General features: G+C 50.7%; 1 protein-coding gene across 4 annotated transcripts in view; it reads left to right on the forward strand.

Moving 5' to 3' along the window:
* The window catches only part of TCIRG1 (T cell immune regulator 1, ATPase H+ transporting V0 subunit a3), a 137,447-nt gene that overhangs the window by 105,389 nt on the left and 16,712 nt on the right, over nucleotides 1-15,346 (forward strand). For 2 of the 4 annotated variants that reach the window (XM_078656554.1, XM_078656483.1), the window contains exons 16-18: nucleotides 6,678-6,806; nucleotides 9,371-9,544; nucleotides 10,849-10,966. In XM_078656554.1, coding sequence (XP_078512680.1) covers nucleotides 6,678-6,806; nucleotides 9,371-9,544; nucleotides 10,849-10,966 — 421 coding nt within the window. The remainder of the gene's footprint in view (nucleotides 1-6,677; nucleotides 6,807-9,370; nucleotides 9,545-10,848; nucleotides 10,967-15,346) is intronic. The other 2 variants (XM_078656710.1, XM_078656631.1) reach the window with 1 other exon arrangement.

The following is a 15,346-nucleotide window of genomic DNA, read 5'->3' on the forward strand; positions in this document are numbered from 1 at the left end:
ACTATTGAGTTACATAAAAAGTTTATATATGGGCCCCAGAATTCAATATCATGCTTTAATAAATCACCTGGAATCTTATCGGGTCCTGGGGCTTTTCCTGCTTTGGTCGCCTGTATTGCCTTAACAGTCTCTTCTAAACTAAAGTGTAAATTAGGTAGCCTTGGTACTACTTCTGCTTCCTTTTCCACGATGGGTGATCCCCCAAAATTGTGTGAATACAACTTGGAGAAGTGGTCAACCCAAGTTTTTTCATCTAGGAAAAGGTCTTTAGGGGACCTTCCCATCTTGTTCCCCTTGGCTATTAAGCTCCAAAAGGTAGCCTGGTCCCCTAGTTTTGCTGCAGTGATTAGATCAGACCAAATTTCCTCACCCCAGGCTTTTTTTGCTTATATAAGAGTTTTATTGTATACACACCTTCTATTTCTTATTTCTTGTATGTTCTTATTCTTCACCGTCGGGATTAAATTGGTCTTAGCTAATCGGCACTCTTTATTGTACCAGGGATTTCCTAGTTCAAATTGGTTGTCCTTGGATCCCTTTTTCTTCTCATAAATTTTGCTCAGAAGGGGTGTCAATGCCTCCGCCAGGCTGTGATGCATATCTAATACACTACGATCCCCTAAAGGAAGATCCTGAAAGGATACAACAATGTCCGCAAAGATGTTATAAATGCTTGTCATTGTGAGTCATTAGTTAAGATATATGGCCATTTTACAGCGCGTCTATTATTGCTTATTTGGAGACCCCCAGCGCTTGGATTATTCCCTACATCCCCAGCTATACTAGTCCTAAAAGGCTGGGCTTCCAAGACTAGTTGTAACGGGAAGTGATCGCTCTCCGTCCTGGGGTCAACTTTAAAATCTACAATTAGATGCCACAAACTGATAGAAACCAGTACAAAGTCTATATGGCTCCTAGAGGTCCCTCTAAAGAATGTTGGTGCCGTAGGTCGGTCTGACTGGAAGCGGACATTACATGCCCTTAAACCGTGTCCTACTGTTAGTTGAAGGATTTGTACTGCCGCAACCGAGCATTTTACCTCCCCACTGCTATCTAAAGCTGGAATATTATTTGCCTTATCTTGTTCAACAAATAAAGTATCGAAACCCAGTATTGGTTCATACTTGCAAATAAAGTCACCACCAACAACTACTTGGGAGCTTGGACCTAATTTATCGAGATAAGAATCAAGCTGTTCTATTATCTGGGATTCCTTATTAGATGGGTTTGGCCTATTATACACATTAATTAGATAGAGTTTTTTTGTCTCTTGTAACTATTTTTACGCCCAACAGATCCTGGGACTGGACAGGGAGAAGGGAAATTTCAATTTCCAGGGTGATCCCTATCCAGATCACCAAGCCCCCAGACGGTCTCCCTCTTACAGAGGGGATAGCATTCGTGCAAAATGTTTTATAGCCAAATCTGTGAGGAATTTCCAGTGTCCAAGTCTCCTGTAGGTGTATTATGTCACATTTATTTATATAACTGCACCAGATCTTATCATGATTATTCTTATTAAGCCCTGCTATATTCCAGGACATAAGGTTCCCTTCCAAGTTTTCTCTTATTGAAAGAGGTTCATGGTTAACGTGCCGGGGTGAGCTCCCTATATTGTTAATAGCGTCCCTGATTCCAGCTTTTGGATCGGGGCTGTGTGTTTGTATAGATGCTACGGCCCTTGATCCTCCCTCTCTGCTTAGTTCCATTGGCTCCTGTTTAGTGGAAAGGATCTGTGCCTTTTCACTGCAGTAACTCTCCTTACAGTAGTTAACAATAGGAATTGTCGAAGTACTTGGATTTCTCAGTCAGCCTAACTCGTCCAGTGTTGAAAAGCCTTCAAATCTGTTCGTCAGGGGGACAAAAGGGGTCTGCTGCCTAGAGTTAATACCATGCTGTGGCTTATAAAAACAACCCAAAGGGAGGGAGCTAATGCACTTATTTAGGGCAGGGGGATCTTCCCTATATTCTAGGATCCTTCTGACTTGTTGTGGTCGTCTAAAACTAATGACCACGCAGTCTCCTCTTATGTTCTTGGATGATTCGCCCAGCCAACCAACTCTGCGAGTCATCAATATATCATCACTATTTGCTGGATGGAACAGTTTAAATTTTACCAGCCAATCCACTGCTTTGTTGTGTAGGTTTTGCCAGGATTCATTTTGTTCTCTTTTTAGGGATGGCACCCCGGTTATTATTATCACATACGGTGAGGATGCCGGCGGCAACTGCAGGACATCAGTATTAGGGGTTAGGTCTGTTCCTTTCAGACTGTGTACCGTTGTTCCCTCAGAGTTTTTGTTCGAACTTCCCTGAACTGATGGTCTATGTGTACTCTCCGCACTATTCCCCTCAGTGTCCTGCCTATTAAGTTTATTTCCCTCCCTAGATCTATCAATCTTCTGCACAGAGTTATTAGGTTTTGTCGATCTTTCTATATCCTGTCCTTTGGGCATAGTTTGTGGTGGGGCAGTACTCTTACTCTCGATATTAAATGTTGGAATTATGATATTATTTCTTTCAGCATCCCCCAACTTTTTACACAAATGCTCTATCCTTGTAGCAAACTGGGAAAGACTTGCTGTCAAGCAATTTTCCAATGTATCCACTTTTTCAGTTAACACTGTTTCTAATGAATGTTTTAATTGTATTTCAAAATTCTCAAGGATTCCCTCGAGCCAGGGAGTGTGAGATAAGATTTCATTCTCTGTTTGTGTGCATATGGTTTTAGTTGATGCTATTCCCCCCCCCCTTCTCATTATTAGATGTATTCTTTTGCCTCCCCCCTCCGGTTTTCTTGGTGTTATTATTCCTCACTGGAGGATTTACGTTTTTCTTCTTAGGGCAGTAACCCGAGCCCTTGAGCCCTGAAGCTGATCTGTGGTTACGAGGCCTTGAAGACAAGGCTGGGCTGGTTTTAGGTATATCCTCCTCCGGAGAGGAGACCAGAAGGCTACTTGGTGTGTTGGATAAACGAGAAGCATTTGGTCTGACTACTAATGGGCTTGAAGGAGCTATTTGGGCCGCATCCAAGGGGGATACTACCAAAGTAAGAGTTTGGCCACTGGGCGCATCTAAATTGGTGTTATTAGCAATAGGAGTCAACACTACCAAGCCCTTGCTGTTGTCCCTGTTTACTAATATGGACTAGCGGGTAAAGATTTACTGCTGGAGATTTGGCTTTGCTAATCGCCCCTAGCGATGATCTCTTGTTCCCCTCAGTTATACCTAGGGATAGTCTCTTCTCTATCAAGATTATCTCTTTCTGTAAGACGGATTCAGCTCTATTTAGAAAAGCGTCCAGAGTCCCAACCACTCCCGCCCCATTGCAGCCGCTCTGCCTTTTCTTCTCTTACTTGTCAGGTTGCAGATGCCCCATTGCAGCCGCTCTGCCTTTTCTTCTCTTACTTCTCTGGTTGCAGATGCCCCATTGCAGCCACTCTGCCTTTTCTTCTCTTACCTGTCAGGTTGCAGATGCCCCATTGCAGCCACTCTGCCTTTTCTTCTCTTACCTGTCAGGTTGCAGATGCCCCATTGCAGCCGCTCTGCCTTTTCTTCTCTTACCTGTCAGGTTGCAAATGCCCCATTGCAGCCACTCTGCCTTTTCTTCTCTGGTTGCAGATGCCCCATTGCAGCCGCTCTGCCTTTTCTTCCCTTACCTGTCAGGTTGCAGATGCCCCATTGCAGCCGCTCTGCCTTTTCTTCCCTTACCTGTCAGGTTGCAGATGCCCCATTGCAGCCGCTCTGCCTTTTCTGCTCTTACCTGTCAGGTTGCAAATGCCCCATTGCAGCCACTCTGCCTTTTCTTCTCTGGTTGCAGATGCCCCATTGCAGCCACTCTGCCTTTTCTTCTCTTACCTGTCAGGTTGCAGATGCCCCATTGCAGCCACTCTGCCTTTTCTTCTCTTACCTGTCAGGTTGCAAATGCCCCATTGCAGCCACTCTGCCTTTTCTTCTCTGGTTGCAGATGCCCCATTGCAGCCACTCTGCCTTTTCTTCTCTTACTTGTCAGGTTGCAGATGACCCATTGCAGCCACTCTGCCTTTCCTTCTCTTACCTGTCAGGTTGCAGATGCCCCATTGCAGCCACTCTGCCTTTTCTTCTCTTACATGTCAGGTTGCAGATGCCCCATTGCAGCCGCTCTGCCTTTTCTTCTCTTACTTCTCTGGTTGCAGATGCCCCATTGCAGCCACTCTGCCTTTCCTTCTCTTATCTGTCAGGTTGCAGATGCCCCATTGCAGCCACTCTGCCTTTTCTACTCTTACCTGTCAGGTTGCAAATTCCCCATTGCAGCCACTCTGCCTTTTCTTCTCTGGTTGCAGATGCCCCATTGCAGCCACTCTGCCTTTTCTTCTCTTACCTGTCAGGTTGCAAATGCCCCATTGCAGCCACTCTGCCTTTTCTTCTCTGGTTGCAGATGCCCCATTGCAGCCACTCTGCCTTTTCTTCTCTTACCTGTCAGGTTGCAGATGCCCCATTGCAGCCACTCTGGCTTTTCTTCTCTTACCTGTCAGGTTGCAGATGCCCCATTGCAGCCGCTCTGCCTTTTCTTCTCTTACCGGTCAGGTTGCAGATGCCCCATTGCAGCCGCTCTGCCTTTTCTTCTCTTACCGGTCAGGTTGCAGATGCCCCATTGCAGCCACTCTGCCTTTTCTTCTCTGGTTGCAGATGCCCCATTGCAGCCGCTCTGCCTTTTCTTCTCTTACCTGTCAGGTTGCAGATTCCCCATTGCAGCCGCTCTGCCTTTTCTTCTCTTACCTGTCAGGTTGCAGATGCCCCATTGCAGCCGCTCTGCCTTTTCTTCTCTTACCTGTCAGGTTGCAGATTCCCCATTGCAGCCGCTCTGCCTTTTCTTCTCTTACCTGTCAGGTTGCAGATGCCCCATTGCAGCCGCTCTGCCTTTTCTTCTCTTACCTGTCAGGTTGCAGATGCCCCATTGCAGCCACTCTGCCTTTCCTTCTCTTACCTGTCAGGTTGCAGATGCCCCATTACAGCCGCTCTGCCTTTTCTTCTCTGGTTGCAGATGCCCCATTGCAGCCACTCTGCCTTTTCTTCTCTGGTTGCAGATGCCCCATTGCAGCCACTCTGCCTTTTCTTCTCTTACCTGTCAGGTTGCAGATGCCCCATTGCAGCCACTCTGCCTTTCCTTCTCTTACCTGTCAGGTTGCAGATGCCCCATTACAGCCGCTCTGCCTTTCCTTCTCTTACCTGTCAGGTTGCAGATGCCCCATTGCAGCCGCTCTGCCTTTCCTTCTCTTACCTGTCTGGTTGCAGATGCCCCATTGCAGCCTCTCTGCCTTTTCTTCTCTTACTTGTCAGGTTGCAGATGCCCCATTGCAGCCACTCTGCCTTTTCTTCTCTTACCTGTCAGGTTGCAGATTCCCCATTGCAGCCGCTCTGCCTTTTCTTCTCTTACCTGTCAGGTTGCAGATGCCCCATTGCAGCCGCTCTGCCTTTCCTTCTCTTACCTGTCAGGTTACAGATGCCCCATTGCAGCCACTCTGCCTTTTCTTTTCTGGTTGCAGATGCCCCATTGCAGCCGCTCTGCCTTTTCTTCTCTTACTTCTCTGGTTGCAGAGGCCCCATTGCAGCTGCTCTGCCTTTTCTTCCCTTACCTGTCAGGTTGCAGATGCCCCATTGCAGCCGCTCTGCCTTTTCTTCTCTTACCTGTCAGGTTGCAGATGCCCCATTGCAGCCACTCTGCCTTTCCTTCTCTTACCTGTCAGGTTGCAGATGCCCCATTGCAGCCACTCTGCCTTTCCTTCTCTTACCTGTCAGGTTGAAGATGCCCCATTGCAGCCGCTCTGCCTTTTCTTCTCTTACCTGTCAGGTTGTAGATGCCCCATTGCAGCCACTCTGCCTTTCCTTCTTTTACCTGTCAGGTTGCAGATGCCCCATTGCAGCCACTCTGCCTTTTCTTCTCATACTTGTGAGGTTGCAGATGCCCCATTGCAGCCACTCTGCCTTTTCTTCTCTTACTTGTCAGGTTGCAGATGCCCCATTGCAGCCACTCTGCCTTTTCTTCTCTTACCTGTCAGGTTGCAGATACCCCATTGCAGCCACTCTGCCTTTTCTTCTCTTACCGATCAGGTTGCAGATGCCCCATTGCAGCCACTCTGCCTTTTCTTCTCTTACCTGTCAGGTTGCAGATGCCCCATTGCAGCCGCTCTGCCTTTTCTTCTCTTACCAGTCAGGTTGCTGATGCCAATTGCAGCCACCCTGCCTTTTCTACTCTTACCTGTCAGGTTGCAGATGCCACATTGCAGCCACTCTGTCTTTTCTTCCCTGGTTGCAGATGCCCCATTGCAGCCACCCTGCCTTTTCTACTCTTACCTGTCAGGTTGCAGATGCCACATTGCAGCCACTCTGTCTTTTCTTCCCTGGTTGCAGATGCCCCATTGCAGCCACTCTGCCTTTTCTTCTCTTACCTGTTAGGTTGCAGATGCCCCATTGCAGCCACTCTGTGCCCTTTGCTCTCTCCTGCACACTCCCAGATTGTGGATCTATCATGAAACCCTTTTGCAGCCCTTCTTCTCCATTTCTCTCTCTCACCTCTCGGGTTGCAGATACGTCTTGATGAAACCTTGCACCCCTCTTTGCTTTTTCCTCCCCCATGGCAACCCTGTTGCAGTTCTGCTTCGATGGAAGTTGCAGCCACTCTCGTTTCTTTCTCGCAGGTGATTGTCCAGGTGGCGCTGGTGGTCCTCGCCCTGCTCTCGGTTCCGGTTCTCCTCCTCGGTGACCCCCTCTACCTCTACCTCAAGCACCACAATCGACAGAGCCGGAGATCACACCGTCCCAGCAGGGTGAGTGGTCATTTGCCGAATGAAGGAAATAAATGCAACAAGATTTAGCCAGTGCACAGCTACTCCTAGAAGTGTCCGGTGTTCTGCTCCTAGTAGGCGACAAAGTTTGAACAAAAAGCCAAGTTTTCAGCTGCTTTTTAAAAATGGAGATGGATTCCACTGAGCGGATGTCTAGAGGGCGTTTATTCCAGGCCGAGGGCCCCAGATAGAAGACCGCGTGCCCTCCTGCTCTGGTGTGACACATCTTGGGTCCCCTTGCTGGTAGCCTGTTAGCCAAAGACAGATTCCTAGTGGGAAGATAGAATCTGATTCTGAAGCCCAAGTAGCCCAGTCCAGGGTGATGAAGCGCTTTATGGAGCAGGACCAGCGCTTTAAATAGAACCCGCTTCCTGACCAGGAGCCAGTGAAGGTAAGGGGACACATGTGTTCTCAACGGCAATGGGCTGCGGCGTTCTGGACTACCCGCAGACTGTTATTCAGTAGCCCAGCGAACCCAAATAGCGGGCATTCGCATAATCCAACCTGAGTGCCTGAATAACTGATTTCCTGGCTGAAAAACTGGAAAACAAAGCTGTTTTCAGTCCACCACAAAATCAGTTTGTGGTTGGAAGGATATCAAATATGATATTGAGATTTTTTACTACTCCACCCCGCGGGCCCAGCCGGGGAACTCTATCTGGCCAAAAGGACAGACAAGTTGCATCGGGATTTTGACCAAAGGACAAAAGTTAGTTTTATGTGCATTACATTTTTGCTGCACAATCAAAGTGAGGGTTTGTAGGTGACCCTGGCTAGGAGGGTTAAAAAAACAAACTTTAAAAACCCCATTCTTTTGACAGAATACACAGAACTTTATCGATAAAAGGATAATTAGAAGAAAGGCCACAGTCCAGCAAGGGAAGAGGAAAAGTTACCACAGCCAAGTGAGCGAGGTGGAGAAAGTCCCACAAACAGCAAATTAAGCATGGTGGAGGGAGGGCCACCGAACAGTAAGTGGGGAGGAAGAGGTGCCGCAGCACAGCGAGTAAAGAGGTAAAGATGCCACTGCACAGCAAAGTAAAGCAAGGCGGAGGAAGGGCCACAGCAAAGTAAAGCGAGGCGGAGGAAGGGCCACAGCAAAGTAAAGCGAGGCAGAGGAAGGGCCACCGCAAAGTAAAGCGAGGCAGAGGAAGGGCCACCGCAAAGTAAAGCGAGGCGGAGGAAGGGCCACAGCAAAGTAAAGTGAGGCAGAGGGCGGGCCACAGCAAAGTACAGAGAGGCAGAGGAAGGGCCACAGCAAAGTACAGAGGCGGAGGAAGGGCCACAGCAAAGTAAAGCGAGGCGGAGGAAGGGCCACAGCAAAGTAAAGCGAGGCAGAGGGCGGGCCACAGCAAAGTACAGAGAGGCAGAGGAAGGGCCACAGCAAAGTACAGAGGCGGAGGAAGGGCCACAGCAAAGTAAAGCGAGGCAGAGGGCGGGCCACAGCAAAGTAAAGCGAGGCAGAGGAAGGGCCACAGCAAAGTACAGAGGGGCGGAGGAAGGGTCACAGCAAAGTACAGAGAGGCGGAAGAAAGGCCACAGCAAAGTAAAGAGAGGCGGAGGAAGGGCCACAGCAAAGTAAACTAGGTGAAGGGAGGGCCACAGCAAAGTAAAGCGAGGCGGAGGAAAGGCCACAGCAAAGTAAAGCGAGGCGGAGGGAGGGCCACAGCAAAGTAAAGTGAGGCGGAGGGAGGGCCACAGCAAAGTAAAGCGAGGCGGAGGAAGGGCCACAGCAAAGTAAAGCGAGGCGGAGGAAGGGCCACAGCAAAGTAAAGCGAGGCGGAGGAAGGGCCACAGCAAAGTAAAGCGAGGCGGAGGGAGGGCCACAGCAAAGTAAAGCGAGGCGGAGGAAGGGCCAGAGCAAAGTAAAGAGAGGCGGAGGAAGAGCCACAGTAAAGTAAAGTAAAGTGAGGTGGAGGAAGGGCCACAGCAAAGTAAAGCGAGGTGAAGGGAGGGCCACAGCAAAGTAAACTAGACAGAGGGAGTGCAACAGAACAGCGAGCAAGGATGGAAAGATGCCACAGCAAAGTCAGTGAGGTGAAGTAAGTGCCACAGTACATCAAAAAGTATGCAAGGTGGGGGAAAGTGCCACAGCACAGCGTGTGAGGTGAAGAAAGGAGTACAGCAAGCGAGGTGGCGAAAGTGTGCATACAGGAGGAAAATTGAAGGAAGCGCCACAGCACAGCACATGCGGAGGAGTTCAGAGACCCTGAAACCCCTGTCCACAGTGGATGCAATACAGTGAATACCCAGTGCTACACATCTGTGGAGAAAGGACCTTGTTTGCATGTGATTGAAAAAAAGCAAAGAAACTCTAAAAGTTAAGGCAGCAGATAAGGCTTACCAACATGCAGGGCTTGTCTTTTGCCTGTGATGAGGAGGTCCACCAGCAGGTGTCCTTACTGGCATGCAGACCCTCCTCTAACTCCAGACACAGTGTAAAGCCCAGAGTGCCAGGATTCATTCTTATTTGTGGTACTCGCCGGACCGAGCCAAGCTGTCTCGATATCCTTCAGTGATGGAGCCTTTATTTCTCTTCTGTACAGCAGCACTCCCTGGCTAGAAATGCAGAGACATTGGACGAGACCTCTCCGCTGCTCGACTCGCCCACTTCTGCGAGTTCGAGACCGCGCCTGCAGTCGCAGACCTCGAGAGAGACCACAGGGTCTGTGAATAGTGTTGACGAAGACCTCGAGCTTGGAGCGATTGAGCATGAAGAGGTAAGTGTTGTAACACGAGACCAGGGGTGGCTTCAACCCTTTCCAGTTTTCAGCTTCTTCATTCCTACAGCTTTGCTCCCTAACTTTATTTGTTTTACATAGTCCTTGTTCCCCCATCATTTTCAATTTGCCTGTTTTTAATCCATTGGTTAATTTTTTATAAATCTTGTGTGTTTAGTAAAAATTTCCAGCTAAATTTAAATGCAAAACGCTCTCGGTTCACAAACCTTGGTGGTCATCTGTTAATTGTCTTGCTTGGAATGTCCCAATGACAAACTCCAGTTCTGATCACACAAATGAATGACGTCATCTGGGGAGCCCCATAAGCTTTAAATACGGAGGTATCCATCTCATGGGTTGTTGCTGCTCAGTAGATGTATCAGGGAACTTGACCATATGCGGAGGAAATTTGGAAGAACACAGGGGCATGTGTACAAGCCCCTAACGCCACCGTAGAGACACTTTTTTGGACGCTCCGGTAGCTTTGCATTATACCCCATGTTTATGATGTGGCGCTAAGCCATTTAAAGTGGCTTAATGCCACCTTGTAAATATACCCCTTACCGCTGCAGTCTGCTGCGGCACAGGGGCGTGCAATGGGTGTTGCAGTGAGCGTTCCACCCTAAAACCCAACTCTTTTTGACGCTGCCCCATATATACAAGGCTGGCGCAGCACCAAAAACTAAGACCAGGAGTTAGAATGGATATGATGAGAAATTTGTAATTTATCCTCATTTTTTGCACTTTTTATGTGTGCTGCATTCTGTATTCTACATAGAATGAGCTAATCACCTTTCACAATTGTTTATGTGCAGAAAGGTATACCTTCCTGCACATAAACAATCATCCCTGCAAAGCAGGCACTCTTGTACCATGCCTCTAGGGTGCCTGTGCTGGAGCTATCCGCTTTATTTGCGCTAGCGCTAGGGGAAACGCTAGGGTACACCATATTTTATAACTAATTATTGGAATACTTGGGGATTTTATTTCTTAATAGTACATACCTTTCTAAGAGTTCTCAGTCTTTTATATCAAGTTCTTCCTACTTCTTATATTAACGAGTGTTCCTCTTTCATAGCGCCTGTTAGATGAGCATTCTACTCAAGGAGCTGTTGTAAGAACAATCCACTGGTAAATGCCCCTTTTAAAAAATAAAACCCTTCTCGAGGGCAGTTCTTCCTGGTATATCAGACAGTTTTGGTCTAATAGATGTGTTTTTAATGCAGCGTCTGCAGCTCGACATGTAGCATTCGGTCCACAGCTTGGTTTAATATCTGGTGTTTTGGTCTCTCCCCCTCCCCCAGTTTGATATGTCTGACGTCTTCATGCATCAAGCCATTCACACCATCGAGTACTGTCTGGGCTGCATCTCCAACACAGCGTCCTACCTGCGGCTTTGGGCGCTCAGCTTGGCGCATGCCCGTGAGTACCTTGCAGCCTTCGCTCATTGAATGGTCCCAGTGGCCTTCTTCCTTACAACTCCTTCACCCTCCATCATCCTCCATCTCTCCTCTTCCTCCCTCTCTCTTCTGTCTTACCCACTCCGGCACCCTCTCCTCGCCCTCTATCCCTCCCTCCCTCCTACACCTGCTCCCTCTGCTTTACCCACCCCTGCACCCTCTGGCTTGCCCCATTCCTTATCTCTTGCCCCATTCCTTATCTCTTGCCCCATTCCTTATCTCTTGCCCCATTCCTTATCTCTTGCCCCATTCCTTATCTCTTGCCCCATTCCTTATCTCTTGCCCCATTCCTTATCTCTTGCCCCATTCCTTATCTCTTGCCCCATTCCTTATCTCTTGCCCCATTCCTTATCTCTTGCCCCATTCCTTATCTCTTGCCCCATTCCTTATCTCTTGCCCCATTCCTTATCTCTTGCCCCATTCCTTATCTCTTGCCCCATTCCTTATCTCTTGCCCCATTCCTTATCTCTTGCCCCATTCCTTATCTCTCTTGCCCCATTCTTTATCTCTCTTGCCCCATTCTTTATCTCTCTTGCCCCATTCTTTATCTCTCTTGCCCCATTCCTTATCCCTCACACCCCATTCTTATCTATCACACCCCATTCTTATCTCTCACACCCCATTCTTATCTCTCACACTCCATTCTTATCTCTCACACTCCATTCTTATCTCTCACACCCCATTCTTATCTCTCACACCCCATTCTTATCTCTCACACCCCATTCTTATCTCTCACACCCCATTCCTTATCTCTTGCCCCATTCCTTATCTCTTGCCCCCTTCCTTATCTCTTGCCCTCTTCCTTATCTCTTGCCCTCTTCCTTATCTCTTGCCCTCTTCCTTATCTCTTGCCCTCTTCCTTATCTCTTGCCCTCTTCCTTATCTCTTGCCCTCTTCCTTATCTCTTGCCCTCTTCCTTATCTCTTGCCCTCTTCCTTATCTCTTGCCCCTTCCTTAGCTCTTGCCCCTTCCTTAGCTCTTGCCCCTTCCTTAGCTCTTGCCCTCTTCCTTAGCTCTTGCCCCTTCCTTAGCTCTTGCCCCTTCCTTAGCTCTTGCTCCATTCCATGTCTCTCTCGCCGCCTTCCATGTCTCTCTCGCCGCCTTCCATGTCTCTCTCGCCGCCTTCCATGTCTCTCTCGCCGCCTTCCATGTCTCTCTCGCCGCCTTCCATGTCTCTCTCGCCGCCTTCCATGTCTCTCTCGCCGCCTTCCATGTCTCTCTCGCCCCCTTCCTTATCTCTTGCGCCCCCTTCCTTATCTCTTGCGCCCCTTCCTTATCTCTTGCGCCCCCTTCCTTATCTCTTGCGCCCCCTTCCTTATCTCTTGCGCCCCCTTCCTTATCTCTTGCGCCCCCTTCCTTATCTCTTGCGCCCCCTTCCTTATCTCTTGCGCCCCCTTCCTTATCTCTTGCGCCCCCTTCCTTATCTCTTGCGCCCCCTTCCTTATCTCTTGCGCCCCCTTCCTTATCTCTCGCGCCCCCTTCCTTATCTCTCGCGCCCCCTTCCTTATCTCTCACGCCCCCTTCCACATCTCTCGCGCCCCCTTCATATCTCTCTCGCGCCCCCTTCATATCTCTCTCGCCCCCTCCATATCTCTCTCGCCCCCTTCCATATCTCTCGCGCCCCCTTCCATATCTCTCGCGCCCCCTTCCATATCTCTCGCGCCCCCTTCCATATCTCTCGCGCCCCCTTCCATATCTCTCGCGCCCCCTTCCATATCTCTCGCGCCCCCTTCCATATCTCTCGCGCCCCCTTCCATATCTCTCGCGCCCCCTTCCATATCTCTCGCGCCCCTTCCATATCTCTCGCGCCCCCTTCCATTTCTCTCGCGCCCCCTTCCATTTCTCTCGCGCCCCCTTCCATTTCTCTCGCGCCCCCTTCCATATCTCTCGCGCCCCCTTCCATATCTCTTGCGCCCCCTTCCATATCTCTTGCGCCCCCTTCCATATCTCTTGCGCCCCCTTCCATATCTCTCGCGCCCCTTCCATATCTCTCGCGCCCCTTCCATATCTCTCGCGCCCCTTCCATATCTCTCGCGCCCCTTCCATATCTCTCGCGCCCCTTCCATATCTCTCGCGCCCCTTCCATATCTCTCGCGCCCCTTCCATATCTCTAGCGCCCCTTCCATATCTCTCGCGCCCCTTCCATATCTCTCTCGCCCCCTTCCATATCTCTCTCGCCCCCTTCCATATCTCTCTCGCCCCCTTCCATATCTCTCTCGCCCCCTTCCATATCTCTCTCGCCCCCTTCCATATCTCTCGCGCCCCTTCCATATCTCTCGCGCCCCTTCCATATCTCTCGCGCCCCTTCCATATCTCTCTCGCCCCCTTCCATATCTCTCTCGCCCCCTTCCATATCTCTCTCGCCCCCTTCCATATCTCTCTCGCCCCCTTCCATATCTCTCTCGCCCCCTTCCATATCTCTCTCGCCCCCCTTCCATATCTCTCTCGCCCCCCTTCCATATCTCTCTCGCCCCCCTTCCATATCTCTCTCGCCCCCCTTCCATATCTCTCTCGCCCCCCTTCCATATCTCTCTCGCCCCCCTTCCATATCTCTCTCGCCCCCCTTCCATATCTCTCTCGCCCCCCTTCCATATCTCTCTCGCCCCCCTTCCATATCTCTCTCGCCCCCTTCCATATCTCTCTCGCCCCCTTCCATGTGGAGTAGTGTGGCTCACTGGTTAGAGGCGGCAGGCCTGAGAGCAGAAGTCAGCCTGGGACCAGGGTTCAATTCCCGACGCGGCAGGGTTGTGGACCTTGGTCAGCGGACTCGATAATTCTCGCTTCGGTGCTTACTCTAATCAGGGGTTCCACTCGGCAACTCTGGGCATTAGCTTGCCTAATCTCCACAACGGCCCCACCAATTCCGGGGATGCCTGGCTCCACCTTGGGGACTCCCAGCAAGGGACCATCCCACAGGGAAAGCCAGGACGGGTTCCCCAGAGTTATACAGCGCCGGGACGCCCCGTTGCTGGGGCAGCTGTGCGCTTTACAAGTATACTACATTTACATTTACATTTACATATCTCTCTCGCCCCCTTCCATATCTCTCTCGCCCCCTTCCATATCTCTCTCTCGCCCCCTTCCATATCTCTCTCTCGCCCCCTTCCATATCTCTCTCTCGCCCCCTTCCATATCTCTCTCTCGCCCCCTTCCATATCTCTCTCTCGCCCCCTTCCATATCTCTCTCTCGCCCCCTTCCATATCTCTCTCGCCCCCTTCCATATCTCTCTCTCGCCCCCTTCCATATCTCTCTCTCGCCCCCTTCCATATCTCTCTCTCGCCCCCTTCCATATCTCTCTCTCGCCCCCTTCCATATCTCTCTCTCGCCCCCTTCCATATCTCTCTCTCGCCCCCTTCCATATCTCTCTCTCGCCCCCTTCCATATCTCTCTCTCGCCCCCTTCCATCTCTCTCTCTCGCCCCCTTCCTTCTCTCTCTCTCGCCCCCTTCCTTCTCTCTCTCTCGCCCCCTTCCTTCTCTCTCTCTCGCCCCCTTCCTTCTCTCTCTCTCGCCCCGTTCCTTCTCTCTCTCTCGCCCCGTTCCTTCTCTCTCTCTCGCCCCGTTCCTTCTCTCTCTCTCGCCCCGTTCCTTCTCTCTCTCTCGCCCCGTTCCTTCTCTCTCTCGCCCCGTTCCTTCTCTCTCTCTCGCCCCGTTCCTTCTCTCTCTCTCGCCCCGTTCCTTCTCTCTCTCTCGCCCCGTTCCTTCTCTCTCTCTCGCCCCGTTCCTTCTCTCTCTCTCTCGCCCCGTTCCTTCTCTCTCTCTCGCCCCGTTCCTTCTCTCTCTCTCGCCCCGTTCCTTCTCTCTCTCTCGCCCCGTTCCTTCTCTCTCTCTCGCCCCGTTCCTTCTCTCTCTCGCCCCGTTCCTTCTCTCTCTCGCCCCGTTCCTTCTCTCTCTCGCCCCGTTCCTTCTCTCTCTCGCCCCGTTCCTTCTCTCTCTCGCCCCGTTCCTTCTCTCTCTCGCCCCGTTCCTTCTCTCTCTCTCGCCCCGTTCCTTCTCTCTCTCTCGCCCCGTTCCTTCTCTCTCTCTCGCCCCGTTCCTTCTCTCTCTCTCGCCCCGTTCCTTCTCTCTCTCTCGCCCCGTTCCTTCTCTCTCTCTCTCGCCCCGTTCCTGCTCTCTCTCTCGCCCCGTTCCTGCTCTCTCTCTCTCGCCCCGTTCCTGCTCTCTCTCTCTCGCCCCGTTCCTGCTCTCTCTCTCTCGCCCCGTTCCTGCTCTCTCTCTCTCGCCCCGTTCCTGCTCTCTCTCTCTCGCCCCGTTCCTGCTCTCTCTCTCTCTCACCCCGTTCCTGCTCTCTCTCTCTCTCGCCCCGTTCCTGCTCTCTCTCTCTCTCGCCCCGTTCCTGCTCT

This window comes from Lissotriton helveticus, chromosome 1_1, assembly GCF_964261635.1.
Source record: "Lissotriton helveticus chromosome 1_1, aLisHel1.1, whole genome shotgun sequence".
NCBI lineage: Eukaryota > Metazoa > Chordata > Amphibia > Caudata > Salamandridae > Lissotriton > Lissotriton helveticus.